The 18,116-nt window shown below is 46.4% G+C and overlaps 2 protein-coding genes across 2 annotated transcripts in view; both read left to right on the top strand.

Annotated features, from left to right (window-relative positions):
- The window catches only part of LOC119394661 (uncharacterized), a 60,689-nt gene that overhangs the window by 22,276 nt on the left and 20,297 nt on the right, over nt 1-18,116 (top strand). The window contains 4 exon segments of the mRNA XM_049415937.1: nt 1,473-1,638; nt 13,642-14,033; nt 17,637-17,821; nt 17,911-17,933. Of these exon segments, the coding sequence (XP_049271894.1) occupies nt 1,473-1,638; nt 13,642-14,033; nt 17,637-17,821; nt 17,911-17,933 (766 nt within the window).
- LOC125758722 (receptor expression-enhancing protein 6-like) lies at nt 13,482-18,081 on the top strand. The gene is made up of 3 exons (XM_049416303.1): nt 13,482-14,033; nt 17,637-17,821; nt 17,911-18,081. Exons 1-3 carry the CDS (start codon nt 13,680-13,682, stop codon nt 17,945-17,947), a joined length of 576 nt encoding a protein of 191 aa, XP_049272260.1. The 5' UTR covers nt 13,482-13,679; the 3' UTR covers nt 17,948-18,081.

Here is an 18,116-nt window from a genome sequence, read left to right as displayed (position 1 = left end):
GGACTGGCCACGCATGGAGGTTATAAAAAGCTCAATAAAATAACGAACAAAAAGTAAAACAATGCGTTAAATAAGGGCAATATTATTGCTTAAGCTAAACAAGAAAAATATTAGAGGGCACGAATGGCCGTCGAAATAGTTACTAGATTTAGTACATTCGTTATTTGTTTCTTTTGTGGTCGTGCAACTACCCTGTTATAAGGATTTCACGCTCACCACACTTCATAGCCTACAAAAGTTTTGCGAGTACAGCTGCAAGTTATACTTCAGTAGCAGTAGACACTGACAGGCACACTGCATTAGATTTGTCTCGTGTGAAGAACTTCAGTAAATTAATGCAACGTCACCCTGACAGCGAAAATAGCTGAGCTTGCAGTGCCCGATAATAAGGACAGTCGGCTACATGGCAATACATAAAACAAAAGAAGTGGCGGCAAGCAGTCAAGTGTTTTTCGCACTTTGTTTTCTTCAGTTTATGCTTTGAATTATCGACTTCGAAGATGTTTGTAATTTAGTAGGGCCCTTGTCGTTGTCAAGAACTTCGTTACTTAGCGCGGTCAATAACAGCGCTAAGCTGCGCCGTTCATGTGCAACTAGAGGCATGAATTTCAAGTTTCGGAATTATGCTATGACTCATGCTGTGATAAAAAGATTTGATAGCCTCGAATCCAACTAAAAAATTTGTTTATCCTGTGCCTTGGCATACCATTGACCAGGCCCGTAGCCAGGGGAGGGTGCCCTAGCCCCCCCCCCCCCAGAAGTTTTGTCGAAGGGGGGTGTTTTACCGAAAACAAATAATGAAAATAGGTCTTTTTCTCAAATAGTCAAGGTCTTCAGCAAGACCCCCCAAAAAAAAAAAAATTCCTGGCTACGGGCCTGCCCTTGACATAACCTCTGCCACAATCTTGACTTGCTCTTGACCGTGGGAATCTAGTGGTTATGGTACTCGACTGCTGACCCGAAGGTCGCGGGATCGAATCCCAGCCACGGTGGCCCCATGTTCGATATAGGCGAAAATGCTCGAGGCCCCTTTTAATAAGCCCTGACTCGCCACGTATATGACTCGCTTTAAAGAGACACGTTAAAGCTTATTTAGATTTCACGACTTTTCGACGAGGGTATAGTGACCTCCGAAGAGAGTACACTCCTTTGATCTTAGAGTGTAACCCTCATATAAGCACTCCAAGTGTACCCTTGACACACCCTTTGACCTCTCATGTAACTGAAATGCGCACGGCCTTCTCGGTCTTGCATGACACGGCTAAGCTGCATACACGTGCTAATATGGTATACGAAGAAAGGCGAGGAGGAAAACGCTGCTTCTTATTTGCGCTGAAAAAAAAATAATAAGAGCGAGATCGTTCGACGAAACGCGCCTTGCCCGGTGCCCGTGAATGTCCGGTTTTGCGCGACCGTGCTGCAGCGAAAGGATGTCCGGCGGATGCTCTTCTTCTCCGATCTGTTCGTTGCAGGGCGACTCCGGGGGTCCCCTGTTGCTGCCGCACGAGGGCCGCTACTACGTGGTGGGCATCGTCTCCTCGGGAAAGGACTGCGCCACGCCAAACTTCCCGGGGATCTACACCCGCGTCTCTTCGTACCTCGACTGGCTGCGCGACCAGCTGGGCGTGGGGCAACAGTAATAAAAACAAGGGCCCAGCCACCGCTGCCACACGGCGACGGGCCCCTCGCCTGTCTCTCTTTCTCTCTTCCTAGAAATTACCTGTGTCTGTTCTGCATTCCGGGCTAAGGGCTCAAGGACTACTGTGGTTTCACAGAGTCGACCTCCACCTCACCTGCCTTCGTCTCGCCTCCTCTCTAACGAAATATATCTAACAGAGTAACCCCAACGCCGGGAAAATTGAATCGGAAAGTGTGCCACAGTCACAGTTTGACTTACGAAGCTTCGGGGAACGTGCTCTGTCCTGACTGTGACAACTAGCACATCACTTGTGAAACGACACTAGAGTGCGCTCAATGCGCTGAAAAACCTTCGTCCGCCATATTAGAAGATATTTGGCCGAGATGCAGTTGATGAGATATTCAATCGTTCCGCTATAGTCGAGAAGCCTGAACAGTAGGGATTGAGCCGCTGTGACAGCTGTTTCTCTGAATCATGCAGACGATATGGAGGGGGTGTTTTCCCACTGCAGTAACACAGAGCGAAGTAAGACCTAAAGGTATCAAGCCATTGCAAGACTGCAGGCGATGTCGGTACATACCAGTAGATACTAAAACTGATTTCACTGCATTCGTGTGCATTCCAGAACAAGAGATGTGTGCCCGATTAACGATAGATTTTCGGCGTACAGCGCATGGCTTTACCCACATCCTCCTCTCAGCTTGCGGCTGAGCGGGGGAAAAACGGGCAACGGCAAAGTGCAGCTGCCTCATACGAAACTAGAGATATTGTCAAGGCCTCCATTCTGTACTGATCACTTTTTTGCGAGAGATACTGCGACGTGCGACAACAAAATGATAGCAGCCGATGTTAAAGTTACTAGGAGTGTGCGAGTATTCGAAAATTTGGAATATCGGATCGAATAGTTTCCTATTTGAGTCGGTCATCAAATCGAATAACCACTATTTGTAGATGCGATTATTTTTTCGTATAGTTTACGAATATTACAAGAAGTCAACTGCACCGAAATAAACGCAAACTTCGTGCAAAAGTGCGATAAGTTTCATTCTTTCAGGCACAGTATGGCCATAACAACATGAGAGCTTGCGCAGTACATCAGACTACCTCGCTCGAGAAGCCAGAATTTGACGTCTGTATAACAAGCATTCGCACTCTCTGAATAGTTTTGTGGACGCGAATAATCTGCTTACTTAGATTCCTTATACTCCATTCGCGCTTCTAATGCTAAAAATTATGAATGCCACGATGTGAACAGCGTTTATTTTAATATTATTTTAAAAAGAGGCTATTCAACGTTTGAAAAGTATTAGATATTTAATTCAATTAACTTTTGGCACTAGTATTCGATCCAGTTTCAAAAGTCGCTATTCGTACACACCTAATAAAGTACGCCAGTAAGATAGCTGGGGCGAAATTTCGACAACACTTCAGCCAATCCTTTTCCGGAACAGTGTTTTCGCAGCTTCCCTGTTTTCGCAGCTTCCCTGCCGATACTTGAAGTTTCGGAATGCAGCTGGATTACGGCTACGGTTTGTCATAAGCTTCAGGCTTACTGCCAAACTATATGCTTAGGCCGAGACACCATCATGCTTAATCAGAGCAACGAAGGCATACACATACGACATGCGCCGTGAGGAGCAAACATCGAACTTTCAAGGCACCCCAACTATACATCTACAGAATCATCCACAGTAGAACCAAAAAAAAAGTCACAGTTTCGCCGCAAGGGCGAAGCAATGAATGCGATAGCAAGAAATTAAAGCTATACGAAGTGAGGCTCGCCAATGGACACTCTCAGTTTGAACAGCGTTCCTGTTGCAAAGGTGGCCGAAGGAAACTAGCGTGCTTCAACTGTCGAGCTGTGACACTTGATAGTTCGCGCTCATCTTCTGTTTGTTCGTTTAGCGGCGTCCCTTCAGCTCGAGTGACTTTCGTACGCTCGGTAACATGAGCGCGGACATCACGGTGAAAGCGTGAAGCATTCCTCTTCCCCTCACCGCGAGAAAACCGCGCGAGCAGACAACGGAAGGGCAATGTTCTCGCTGCGCAAATATAAGAAGCGAGCAAGCTCGACGACGACTTTTAAATGCGCCCGTCGCGCTGCTAGCGCCATCTCGCTGGTAATGAAGAAACGCTTATTATCGTCTGCCGTCTCTGAGTCCGTCCAGCGGTAAAGGGTATGTATATAACGCTCGCCGTTAGCTACGTGGAGGATCTGCGTTTCGTGGCGTAGTGGATAGCGCCACTCGCTGCGGAGCAAGAGGTCCCTGGTTCGATTCCGCGCTTCGGAAGCATTTTTCTGAATTATTTTTCTTTGGGGCTTCTATATATATATATATACATATATATATATATATATATATATATATATATATTACATATTTATACATATACGGTGCATGACGGCGGCGACGGCAAAATCCAGCCGAGACTGTCCATATAATTGCTATTTATTTATTTATTTATTTGCTTTGAATACATAGAAAACACGAAGATACAGAGGAAATAGGGAGGAAACAGGCTGACAACTGCCACCTAAAGGGGCACAACACCTGCCTGCTCATTTGGGAAAAGGGAAACATAGAGGAAAGGAAGATGGGGGGAAAGAAAGACGAAAGAAAATAGAAAAGAAAAACAAGTAACACAGACGTAAACACAGATAAGTGGTCACATGGAAAAATGTCTGTAGGCGTAAGTAGGGCTCGATGGGCCTGGTCACGCCGAGCAGCACATCCTCCCGGGAACAGGCAATCATCAAGGTTCGCACACTTAAGACCAATAAGTCCATATTCCTTGATGATGATACAACAACGCTATTATCAGGCGATGATAAAGTTATATTGGCTTTTGTGGCAGCAGGAAATGAACTCGTTACAAAAGTACCTCGCGAGAAACTATTAAATAAGCGATTTTCGTGCGCGATGCTCAGGAGATAAAGGATGACAGATATGACCCAGAAAAGAAAAAAAAGTGCAGATATGATCGAGAAAAGAAAACAAAGTGCGGTGACATATATCGGAGACATAGCTGTAAGAAGAAGCAAGAGATAGTGATCGTCATCTAAGATCCAAAAACGGCCATGTTTGTGTCCGCCAAAACGCAAAACAAAAAATACAGAGGCAATATCATGGCTATGGAGTAGCCGGAAATGTAACCGATAAACTGGTATGTTGTTATCGGCGGTCTCACGAGTGCGATAAATAAAGATCCCCACCAACCATGCACTAACATTCGAGAACATGAGTTTGAGTGAACTTCTCAGCAGGAACATCACACGCACACACACGCATATATATATATATATATATATATATATATATATATATATATATATATATATATATATATATATATATATATAGTATATATATATATATATATATATATATATATATATATATATATATATGTATATATATATATATATATATATATATATATTATCTGCAATGAAAAACATCTATCTCACTGCCAAAGTGGAACAGTGAACGTCTCAAGAAGATGCGGGCTCTTCTCTGCCCACTAAGCCTATAGATAAGGACGAGGCTACGCTGCGGGAAGTCGTTCCAGGAACATCGCGCGTTTAGCTTCTCGGCATTGTCGCCCCTACGACAGATCGAGTACGCAGCCGCCAAGAGAAAAGGCGTTAAGCTCACGAGCAATGTCAGCATCTGCGATAACGAGGTCCGTAAGACATGTGAAAGTGAAGATACATGAAGAGCGTGACACCGTTTAGCGTGACCTGGTTTAGGAGAAGCTCTAAGCTGTACGTGATAATGCCACAAGGACATGAAGGCGCTGCTTCTTCGCAGAGCAGCGCACTGAATAGGAGATAGTCGCTGCTCATAAATAGCCGGCTTAAAAAATAATAATAATCTTCAAAAAGCTTGTCTTGCATGAGTTTAGAAAAGCACACGTGTATCACACAAGGGCTGGCCGAAACGCTGACGCAGTGAGCCAGCAAAAAAAAAAAGTAGGAAAGATAATAGCGGCGTCTGTCTCTTTCCTGAATTCTCCACTTTGAACGAGCCGGTTGACTCAATTCCACTTAGAAATGAGCTTTATTGTAGGCCGTACTTCTGTATGGCGTTTCGTGCAAGCCATTTGTAGTCTGTTGAAACGAAGATATCGAAGTTTTCGTAATATTGGGCAAGAATGGCCGCAGAAATTTATCAAGTTTTACAAACGGTATATGAAACGAATTATGTCCTAAAAGATAGAATTGTGTTTGGGTGAATTCGGCGCTTTCAGGAATTGCCATGAAGACCTTAAGGACGGTATATAATCAAGACGCCATTCCATACTATGCGAAGATTAAAACAGCGATTGCGGTCGTTGACCCGTCGCGTTGATTCCCTCACTGTTGGAATGGCACCAGGAGCTTTTGCCTTCGTGGAGGCCGACGTTCACGGATTCTTACACAATATGCGAAAACGCAAAATGCTTGTGTTAATAGCGCCAAAGCTGCTGCTGCTGCTGCTTCATGATGAAAAGTTGAGTCCGAAAGAACGTTTCGTTGTATAGGAAAGTTCCGACGAAAACGATTATTCGCTTTCGCAAGGGTCCGCAAGGTTGACGAAATTTTTAATTTGCGAATGCGACATCTAACTGAAGTCGCAGAGCTAGAAGTCGAAAAAGAAAGGTGGATCAATGCTAAAGAAATGGCGGAAGATCAAGGCAGAAGTCAGTCCAGACGATCATGTTGTTCTGTTTTTTTTTTTTTTTCTGCTGTAAGATTGCGCGCCATTGATTTGTCCTACCCCTGGATGTCAACTTCTACATGGTACTTTCTGCACGGACCCCGTTTGAAGATACCGACAAATCATCCGCGCTGTGTGCGCAAAAATTTATCAAAACAGGGGCGCTGGGTTCTGAACCAACGAAATCACCACTGATTTCGAATCAACGAATCACCACTCTGCACTGATGACGCGCTATAGCTTCGGTTACGCAATTCTATCGCTGCTGAAACACCGTCACTACTCGCTGGATTTACCCCGTGCGAGGCTTTCTTTTATGTCTTTCTCGCCCAGTGCAAACTCGTACTGCGAGGGCCACAATGCGGGGATGTGATCAATCGCTCAAAAGAGTGTCGTTCCGGTAATAGAAGAAAAGTTGAACTGATGTACGCATACATAATGAGGATCATTTCGACGATGACCGCACTGACGCGTATTAAAGTTCCATAAAATGAATTTTTTGCACTCACCGCACAAACTTCTGGGCACCTAACTGGTGTGCCACTCTCAAGTATAGACTACTGTACGGGTAGGTTTCGGTGCTAAACGAACAGTGCTACGGCAGACGCGCGCGCGTGTGCGTGCGCGCGTATATGACGTAATCGTATATACATAACAGCGCAGTTCCCTCGCGCTGCGTAAAGAAAGCAGTGCGTGCCTAAGAGCCTGCAAAGCCGCACGAATGCTACGCACGCAGACGTGAGTGGGTAATTATACCGTATCACCTTCATAGATCCGCTGAAAGAGAAAGCAGTTGCCAGCAAGTGACCGAAAGCGTTGGCGCCAGCCACGTTACCAGTACTGCGCGCAACGCCTGACAAGCGCCAATTTTATATGATGCAAGCAGTCAACGCGATCAATCGACAAACTTGCCTGTATCCGGATGGCGCAAGCGCCCCGTAGTCGTGCACTTGATGTATATGTGTGCCAGACCCGTCTCTGCAGGATCTAAGCCTTTCGCTTTGTAAGGTTAGGGAACGGAAAAACGAAAACAAGAAGAGACTAAAGACAAGCGTTACTAGGTCAGTTTGGTGCATAGTTTTACACAAGCGTGCACTTTCAATGAACACAAGTGAAGACGCACGATAGAGACTGCGTTGGTAGGCGCTGCAGAAGCCAGTACAAGGCTGCTTCCCGACGAACGAAATTTAAAAGCTCCTTTTGGCCGTCGCCATTTACATAACAAAATGGCTGGAACCTCGGCACCGTGACTTCATACTATTGTCTCGCGTTTTCATACCAAAAGCAATGGTGCGGAACTCACAAAAACGAGAAAGCATTAAGGAGTGACCGCTGCTTCACCAGCAATCTCCAATGAATATATATGAGCTGTTGTGCGCATGTGTTACTGAGAGGTCATGCTTCCGAAAAAATATAGACGTGAATACTCACGCCCATCTGTTTCATGAAGGCTTAACCCTATCCTCAGGTAAGTTTACACACCTACCGGCTCTAAAGCTCCTGTCGCGTAATGTTAGCTGCTCGCACCTGCAACAGTATAATAAATAAGAAATACGTACAACTACACCTCTATCCCAATCGAATAAATAACTCGCACAATACGATTGTTCCCTCCGGAAGAATTCGCCACTATTTTTATTTTTTCGCAACTTTGTGATTACCTTTAGTCAATTTAAATCGTGCCGCAATGTAATCGCCAAAGAAAGAGCCATTTAGAAACCTAGAAATATATCTTATATATTTTCTTTCTTTTTTTTTTTAGGCGGCGAGTAGGCAAGACCTCGACGTCCCCACGTGGGAGGCCTAGGCCCAGCCAACTAAACCGCTGGTTTTAATAAATGTTTTTTTCCTCCTCCTAGCTATCACTGCGTAAAAAATAAACGTCATTTTTTGAGACAAGCATGTCCTATCTCTGCGCTATCATGCCTAAAGCATATATATTATCTTTAGGTTTCTGGTGAAAGATACCGGCGAGCGATAAAGAAAAGAATCACGACCCCTACTTAGATTTAAGTGTACGTTAAAGAACTCCAGGTGGTCCAAACTTCCGAAGCCCTCCACAACGGTGTCCCTCATGATCATATCGTGGTTTTGGGACGTTAAACTACAACGATTATTATTATTATTACGTTCGTCTCCAATTATGGCTCACATACGTTAACAAGTTCTTTTGTGTCAGTCAAGCAATACGTAATAGGCCTGGGAACAAAATGCAAGCAAAAAACGAAGTGATAATAGAAAAAGAAAACTGGTAGGTAGCAGTTCTATTATGAAGCTGCACAGCGATTTCAAAAGGAGCATATTAAGTTAACTTACTGTAACAAACTCCCGTTTCGCAAAAATGACAAACGACACAAACACAGCACCCAGACACGAGGAAAACAATGCATCTAAGTGTGCGACCGGTGGTGTGTCCGAAACGTGTGCTTACCTGCCCAGAAAGGTGGAAGGGTAAATAATGGGGTTGGTATATGAACCGTAATACAAATATAACAAATACAGGAATAAAAGCAAAATAAAAGTGTGTAACTGAGTGACTGGACCAGATTAATGTTCATCTTGTCTACAAAGAGAGAGCGGGGAGGGGATGGAGGGTTATGGTGCATTCCACGTTGCATTGAACCTCAGCAACAGTAGCAGGCATTTCCGGAATGTCGGTAGTGGCGGTGAAATAACCAAAGACGGTAAAACAGCCCACTGCACGACGCAATCAAACATTAATCGTCAACGTTATACGATAACTCAGCGTTCATGTTTACCAGAAAACGTCGTCGTCCTCTAACCATTAACAAGTGTACCTTTCTTTCTTGTCGGTTGTTGTTATCAACGCTGACATCTACAAATAACATATAGCAGATGACAGTTTCTCTCAAAGCCAAAGCACTGAAAGCGTGTCGCGCTGACAATGCCTAAAAAAGCTAACATGGCGAGCATCACCTCCGAAGGTTTTGCACGCATCGCATTCAGAAAGTGCACGAGATGAGCCCAAAGGAAAACTATCAACGTTTGTCAACGCCTAAAGAAAGAATTAAACTGGTGTCACCCGGTGCACTGCTAATCGCGATTAAACCCGATCGGGACCAATTCTCTCAACAGTGATTCGCTCCAATCTGCAGCTTACGTAAAGGTCGTAAATCACGATCAAGAAATTTGATCCGGTTCAGGCCCGGTCGTGTGACACCTGTATTAGATGCGTTTAATCTGAAATTCCCTGCCCGCTCAGCTCAAGACCAGCGCGTGCATCCAAATAAAAAAAAAGGAGGCGTAGGTGCATCCAAAAAGCTGCGTTCCAGGGCGGCCGTGGTGCATCACAGTACAGGGCTTGCACGCAGCTGCTCGGCAGGATCGACGCTACGTGTCCAAGCCAAACGCTCATGCCGGCATACAGGGTTGCCAATGGTGGCTACTTTTCGCCAAATTGGCGAATTTGAGAGGCCCGTGGCGACCTAAAATTATGAATGGCGACATGGCGAATTTTTGGCGATTTTCAGCTTAGGTCTCCGCTGAGTTATGCATCCTAAGCTCAGTGCCTTCCCAACGAATGAGCGGCACTATTCTCTGTATTTTTCTGGGTTTTGAGGTGCACATTGCGCGCCGTTCTGTATGTCCGTCCTGTAACTCGTGTGTATCTCCTCAATTCATCTAGATGCTTCTAATTCAATTCATCTAGATTCATCTAGATGCTTCAGAGCTTCGCTAAAGTTTCGCTTCTGAAGGGGCTAGATGACCGGTTGGTCGTGTGTTCCGGCCATTTATTCCGCCAAAGCTCCAACTATTCTGAATAGCTTGGCGACCTATTCACCGCTGCAGTATCCCCTAATCGAGCTCGTATAGCGAAGATAAGCGGATACGCGGGTGTTCGTGCAATAAAAAATTATTTATTCCGGCATTTTCTACTGCTCTCTGTGAGCGTGTGAAATGAAAACAATTGCTATATAACATTTTACAATGTCTACCTGTTCAATTATAACGCACTGGATTGACGCGGGTAGATATAAGTGATTATATATGAAAGGGACAGTGGCGTCCGGTATCATATTAGTTCACACTGAAAGGCATAAGACTCACTAATGAACGACACCTGTAAGAATTCTGTCTTACTACTTTCAATAAACCTGTTAATCCTTTTTTTCATATGAGGGGATGTAAAGCTGTCTACAAACAACACCTTCGCGGCTTTCGCCTAAGGTTTACCACACTTTTACCTTTGAAACGAGCGGACAGAGATGGAAGGATATCATGAGCGTTTTATCCTTTCATACTTGCGCCTCCGCGCACATCTTGCGGCTAGTCGGAGAACCAGGTGCACCAAGCACTCCCATGGTGATGGGGCGATGCGCCTGGCAATGAGAAATGTCAATATACTTTAAGGGCTTTGAATGGCACTGTATTCTACGGGGCTATACATCAGTGGAAATTCTTATTACTAGGATATGCCGCAAATATCTAGAATGGCGACTTTTTTGGCGAAATTCGTTAAAAAATGGCGACTTTTGGCGACTTTCTGCTCGTCGTTTGGCGACATTTACTCGAAAGTCAGTGGCAACCCTGCCGGCATAAGAAGCAGGAACGTTGCCCTGACCCGAGCCATCGCCGCGCTGCAACACTACATTCCAGTGCGGCCCTGCTAATGGCGAAGCATATTCAGTGTGGCGTAACGGCCCCTGAGTTTCGTTTTGTCACTTTCGAATCCAATGAAACATCCACGCACAATCCGTCCATTCGGGTCAATATCATGACAACACGTCAATGTCAACGGCGATGCTGGCAGCGCAAACGCACCTCGAGCGTTCGTATATTATCAACAAAATGTGTACGCCATTGCGGAATATAGCAACGTAGAGTTATTAAGGTGAAAGAATTAGATGCCTCACGAAACGCGAAAAGTGGCCGTCAGCGTCGGCGTCTACACAAACGGTCCAAAAAGCGTCACGAGATCACAGATGACGTCGCGATGGCGTCATCTCTGATCACGTGACACATTCACAACCGTCAAGGTAACTTAGCGCGTGTCTAGCACACTGCGGCTTGTTGTGTTTTGCAAGAAGTGTGGCCCCGGTTGTACAGCTTAATGTATTACCAGTGCGCGGCAGGTTTCCCCTTTCAACTGTTACAGAGAGGGTAACACGCCTCAAACTTTTGTTTCAACACCCTAAGTTAGCAGTCATCCCTAATCTTTTTTTAGTAGTTAAGCTTTAATCATCACCTTCATTGTATTAACGCCGTTAGATTATTCTCACCGACATTATTTTTCTTCCTGACTGTTTGGCATACATTATTGTTATTGTAGTTATTGTGGCTTCTTTTTGTTGGTATTGACGTCGTCTTCCATGTTGTTTGTTGGTGCTATTGTTTGGTCATCGTTTTCTGCTCGTTGTCATGACAGTCTGCACATTTGCGTTCGTATGTACGGGTGTACGCTGCTTTTGATTATTAAGGCTCATCAAACGCGAAAATTAACCGTCGGCGTCCCGCGTCAGCAGCGTCGGCGTCCGGCGGCGTCGAGCACAGCACGAGTGATGGAAAAAGTTATCACGTGATTACGTCACCATATGACGTCATCATGACGTCATAGATTGCTATAATTTGTGACGTCACCATGATGTCACAAATTCTGCCAATCTGTGGCGTCATGATGAGGTAGCGTCACGTGATGCCGTCATCACATGACACCGTAGCTTCGTCAAAAATGGGCCGATCACGGAGGCAGTGCAAAATCAGGTGAGGTGCCTCCGATCCTGAAGGCAGTGAAAAAACACGCTGGTTGCACAAAGCTTTCGGAGAGTGGCGGGCAGGATCAATACATCGACTGAGAAGAAAAAGAAGGTGGCTTTCGCCTTCGAGTCGTCTTAGCTGAACGCATAAGGGACCCTGTGAGTTTTTTTTTTATTATTTCTTGTGTTTAAAGCAAAATGCGAACGATTAAGAGTACTATAAGTAATCGACTACGGGAGAGCGGTGAGCTGTCCCTCTCTGCAAAGAGAGATTTTCCATCCAGCAGTCCCTCTGACCGTTTTCTGCATCGACCGTTAGTCAGTTGAAAAACCAGTTCATGATTTTGGTAAAGCCAGCTCTGATGCAGCCTACCTTCCGGGTTTTCACATAAAAATAAAAAAGGAAAAGCTTTCAACTTCGTCATTCTTCCTTTCTTTCATGCCTTATAAACCTGATTTATACCAATTACACCTATCTTTAATCAGCCAGCCAATTTTTAGAACTCCTCACAGTGGATGCGAGCTAAAGCTCTCACAGTTTTGTCTGGTTAATTGGTTGGTTGTTCCTCAGTAAACTGTCGTAACCCACTGCGGGGCATCGGCCGTGAAAGGTGCGGTGTCTTGTCCTAGTAAGCGTAACCTTTGTGAGGAGGAGGAGGATGAGAGGTTGAGGAAAGGAAAAGGCGCAACTTCTGCAACCCTAATTGGGAGCACGGCTTAGCGACCTTTGTTCCAGAGGCGAGCGCTACAGGCGCAGCTCGCGCCAAAGACAAGTCTCCTTCCTCTTGTTCTTCGAGCGCCTTGATGATGACATTAACGCAGGCAAAACCACAAATAGCATAGCCAACTGTAGCATGCGGCGATCGCTCCACTCCGGCAGTGCGCTTCGATACTAATCACATGAACGAAGAAGACAAGGCGGCGGAGCACAGGGTGTGACGTCTTTATATGACAGTAGATGAATTGTACGGAGCATTCACGGTTTACCCGATTATCTCCCAGCCAGCTCCTCAATCATCATTCACTTCGTGGATATGGCGTGATTTTTTATATTCTAAATATGCTAAGAAATACATAGTTTACATACTAACTGATTGATATAATCAAGGAAAATGAAATAATAAATCATTATGGTTGAAAAAGAAACTGAGTTAACCTTCTTTTTTTGTTTGTTTGTTTTTTCACGTGGGAAGTCACATACGGCATTCAAACGTTCCTGTTGGTGCTACCCAGTACGGTGACACCAAAAATGATGATGATGCTGGGATGATTGGCACCTATCCACTTAGAGGGATCGGCCAAGGGTCGGGCGGATCATATAGTCTGAATTTTTTTTTTAGGTTCTGCCAGAGATTACAGTGTCAATTAGAATGAAGGGACAGATCATTACCATATAACGCTTTGTCTTTTTTCTCTTTTTTTCTGCGGGTTACACGGAGGAAGAAGATGTTTGCACAGAGCTCGCGAGGGCGTTCGAAGTAGTGCGCGGAGCTCGCGCCATTCATCGGCTCGGGGCGGTGGCAGCGGGCAGCGCGCTGCAACCGGCCTGGACGTACTCCTCAAAATTAATCTCCCCGCTACCTGAAAGCGCACTTCGAGCCAGGTCGCGGTGACCGGGAAGCGACCATGGCGCAGGAGCTGGGAGACGAGCTTGGCCGCGTCCTGCGGGAGCGGGGCCCCATCGACACCGCGCTGGATCGCTTCGAACGCCAGACCAAAGTGCGCCGCGAGTACCTGGTGTACGGCGCGATGGGCGTCGTGGCCGTCATGTTCGCCATGGACATGATGAGCGCCTTCCTCTGCCAGTCCATCACCACCGTCATAGGGGTGCTGGGCTGCCTGCGGGCCCTGGAGCGACAGGACCAGGCCTCCATGCAGAAGTGGACTGCCTACTGGCTCATCTACATCATCCTCAACGTCTACCTCGGTTTCATAGTGCGCTTCGTGGGCCGCTACTTCATCAAAATCCACATGTTCAAGGTATCGTACACATTGCGCTATGCGTTTCGTCAGGGTTAGAGTACATCGATTCCACCGTTCCTTCGTACAGAGTAGTGACACGTCCGGCAGCGCCACCATATTGCGATGGAGCACGCGTAGGGGCGCGCTAAACTGGCAAAATCACACAACGCGACTACACAGCGTGCACACACGTGTCTGCGTCCACCGTTCCGACACAATATGGCGGCGGCACGGTCAATTTTACGGTCAATCGGTGTCACCGCCCTCATGGGGAGGCAACGCTGGCAACGCTAAGGGCGCCTCGATGCCAGCGTTCCTTCGCACTGGGTGGCGACGCCCATTAACTGTGCCCAGTGGAGCTCTCGCTAGTGTGATGTTAACGTATTGGGTCAGTGGACGCTCTCACCACCCTGTATGAAGGAACGCTGGCATCGAAGCGTCATAGACACCCTAATTGGGGCCGACTGCTAGCGCCACCACAGGAGCTTCGTTATAAACGCGACAGCCACGCCGGGTGGCATGCTAGTGTACTTTTGCCCATTGCCGATGAGTGTGTGGTCCGCGACGAGGCTGGTCGCTTATTTCTTACTTGCGGGAGCTCCATGTCCCATTTCTTCCATGGAGCTCTACGGCCCGGCCGTTAGGCCTCGTTTGGCTGGGATCCTCATCCAGCCGCTTCGTTAGACATACTCGAACTGTACTCGGAGGATTTTAGGGGAGGGGGGGGGAATCTGGCGATGAAACAGCCGATGTAGATGGAGACGTAAGCTCGCCAAAATAAAAACCCTTTGAGCCCTTTTAGCCCTTTGAGCTAAAAGCACGTCCGCAGACTTCTGCTATGGCTCCCCGAGCGCCGCCCTCTTGAACTAGTATTCCGTCAGTGCGTGGCAGTTGAAGCCGACTGTCGATATGGTCTCTAGTAGCTTAAGAAAATTTAGCAGCTGGCAACTGTGTCGCGAGCTACAGCTGTGCCCTTTCGTTACTATGTTCTGTTGTACTTAGTGTCATGGCACTTAATAGGTGTCTAAAGTCGTTTTGTAACGATATGCGCACAGATGCACACACACTCAAGACTCTATATTTTCCCGCCTGTCGGCTTAGGGAGGTCATTGGCTGAACCAATTGAGGCGAACGTGCGAAAAAACCTGGTGGACCTACATTTTTCCTCGGTGTTCTCACTTCGGAAAGATCTCGAACGCACCGAGTTGACTATTCACGAGTGCCGAGGCGAGGTAGCCTATGTTTTCCTTTATAGAGAGGTGCGACTACAGCACCGAGAATTTGCCTCTTTGTCATCAGCTGGAAGTCTTCATTAACCATGTTCAATATCGGGATCACGCGGTGAAAGCTTTCTGCAATTTTTTTTATGTAAGTGAAGTATCGCCTGTAGATGTTGTCGCAATACCCGAGTGCTGGGTGCTCGCTCACGTTCACTTTCAGTTCTAAGTGTTATTCGTGGTTTCGTAGCATAGGAAATTTGCCACAATATACTTCGCTAAAATTTTGATGGTATACAAAGTAAGAATAAGTTCGACGACAGAGTTCTTGGCCTTACGCTGCAACGTTCAATGCATTGGCAGCATACGTACTGTACTACACACACCGAGCTTGTGAGAAGAGCTCGGGTTCCAATGTCTGAGCATCTGCAAAAACAAGGGGCTAATTATTGTTCATACATGATCAAGTCGGAATCCAGGATCCTGACATTCAGTTTGAAGCCGTTCCGCAATGTCGTGTGGATGATTGGCAATCAACCCGTGTCACGGCAGCTGTTGCCCTTCGGTATTTAGGCAGAGTCGACGCTGTGATTGTGTCCCAGGCGAAAAATTATGCACGATGAAAATGGGGTCGCTGCCAATTACAAAATAGACGCACTGATCCATATGGCCTCGTCCCCACTGCGTTAGTGCCCTCACATACGGCGGTTGGGAAGTGTTCGCTGCAGGAGTTTTTCTGGGCTGCAATGGCACCGCGCCTTTCTGTGAAAAGTGCCGACACTTTCGGTCCGATTGATCGATCATCGCCGAATTCCAGACTTGTTACTGAAGAAGGACAGACGAAACGCCTCAATTCTCTAGTCAGTAACTCTAGTCAGTAACGCTACTGACAGTTACAAATGAGCAGGGAAACTATGGAAGCCAGTCTGTAGTTTCACGTCCATTTTCGCGTCGTTGCCCAACTTTGGAAGCTCGTGTCGAACTTTACAGTGAAGTCTCTGTAAAGCGAAAAGTCCGCTTGCGCCGCACTGCGTTTGACAACATTTCGCCAAGTCTATATAGTGCTGTGCGCGAGTTAAACAGATTCTATCCGGTATGTAATTGAGCGAGGTCCGGTCTAATGCAATCACCAAGCAGTACGGCGACACTGATGTCGAGACACCGTGCTCCGTTTTTAAAATGAAAGAGACCAACGACGGACGTCAGTGTGCTCTGTAAACTAACTTTAAAGCTTAGACTTGGACTATTTTGCTCCTTTTTCAAGCTTTGTGCTCCCATTGAAGCCGCAGCTTTGTGAGGTTATGATGAAGTGCGTTTGTATATACAAGCAGTACAAGGCCGAGCTTGACAACAAGATCTGTCGGCATGAAGCTGCTCCGAACTGTAACGCTTTCTTTGTTTTGATGGCCCATCTTCGCGTTATCTCAAAACAAAACTTTCCTTTTAAACTCGACGAGAATTTAACGATTATATCTTGTCTCGTTTGCCGGCCTAGTCAAATTTCCTGCTAGTCATATATCGTGGCCGCTTAACGCCACAAGTTTATCGTGAACAAGATCTCTCTCGAGATAAGGGACTCGTCAAGATAACTAATGCAAGAGACATCAGTCATCGAAGTCATATATAAGGGAGAATGAGAAGTGACGCACTGATATGTTTTTTTTTTCATTTAGTAGATAAGATAAAGCGAAAGGAAACGAAGAGATACCACCGCAGAGTGAACAGAAATCCGAATTCGATTGGCACATATGGCGCAAAAATATTGGTATATTTTTAATTTGATATGAAAAGCACATTTCCAAAATGTTTATATAAAACACTCACTGTGGTAAGTTTTTCTTATTTATTTACACTTTGTTTCTTCCATAGCAACACCAGACATCGACGAGATGTCCGTCTGTGTAGGTAATTGCGAACCACACGCAGGGACGAGCGCGGTAACCTTTATTGTATAAGAGCCCGCCGAGAGACTAAGGTAATTGTCGATAAATGCAAATGAAGTCGACTAAGTGCTTAGCAGAAAGCCAATGGCCCCTTTTGAATAGTGTTGGATAGTGGGTGAATGACATATTAAGGGAAAACAATGCAATGGTAAGCGCACGCAGATATACGGAACTTTGAAGGCTAGTTGTCACTTGACATCCGTAATTGTATTTTTGACTGTTTCTTTCTATTGCAATTCCTTAACCGACATTCCTCGAGTTCCGTCGGCAAGCCTATGGTTTAGCTTGTACAACTGTGAAAACTTTCGCGAGATGCGCGAAAAGTATCGCTGGAGCAGAAACGGGAAATTGATGTAAATGCAGCATCAACATCACATAAGCAATTCTTAAATATCGTTGACGTCAAAGATCTCCTGGTACCGTAGTACTCGTTCCCACTGTCGTCTGACACGCATGCGCAGTTCCTGCTTCTCGCCTGGTGCGCGCTGCCCATCGAGGGCAACGGATCGGACTACATCTACAACAAGCTGCTGGCGCACCGCATATTCCGGCCAACTGGAATGATCGCGTCTTTGGTGCCCAAGAAGACCGCGTCTCCGCCGCTCCAGCCGCCCGGAGACGAGCGACGCGACAAGACGCGCCCGAGGTAATAACAACGCGACGACAATCGCGTCTTCGAGAGAGCGTGTGTGTGTGTCTCATGTAGGACCAAGCGCTCGTTCCTCTCCTTCGCAGTGCGTCTCCCGACCGCCGGTCCGGTGCCGTGGCCTGAACAAGATGCCCGACCAAGATGCCGATTTCTCGGGAGTTGTGTCGAACGGCGGTGGCGCAGTGTGTATGATGTGTGTGTCGCCCCGATCTGGCAATAAAAATTTTCTCTTCGGGGAAACCCCCCGCGCTGACGGAGTGGCGCAGTGGCTGGTGCATGCACGCAGCGGCGG

The sequence above is a fragment of the Rhipicephalus sanguineus genome, chromosome 5, assembly GCF_013339695.2.
Source record: "Rhipicephalus sanguineus isolate Rsan-2018 chromosome 5, BIME_Rsan_1.4, whole genome shotgun sequence".
Lineage (NCBI taxonomy): Eukaryota > Metazoa > Arthropoda > Arachnida > Ixodida > Ixodidae > Rhipicephalus > Rhipicephalus sanguineus.
The sequence above is the reverse complement of the archived record's forward strand: the minus strand, read 5'-3'. Positions and strand labels throughout refer to the sequence as shown.

What these genes read in the sequence shown, in the direction of transcription:
- LOC125758722 (XM_049416303.1), top strand. Translation starts at nt 13,680, where the DNA reads ATGGCGCAGGAGCTGGGAGACGAGCTTGGCCGCGTCCTGCGGGAGCGG. An exon ending in TCAAAATCCACATGTTCAAG is followed by an intron (nt 14,034 to 17,636) that starts GTATCGTACACA and finishes ACGCATGCGCAG; the next exon opens with TTCCTGCTTCTCGCCTGGTG. An exon ending in CGCGACAAGACGCGCCCGAG is followed by an intron (nt 17,822 to 17,910) that starts GTAATAACAACG and finishes TCTCCTTCGCAG; the next exon opens with TGCGTCTCCCGACCGCCGGT.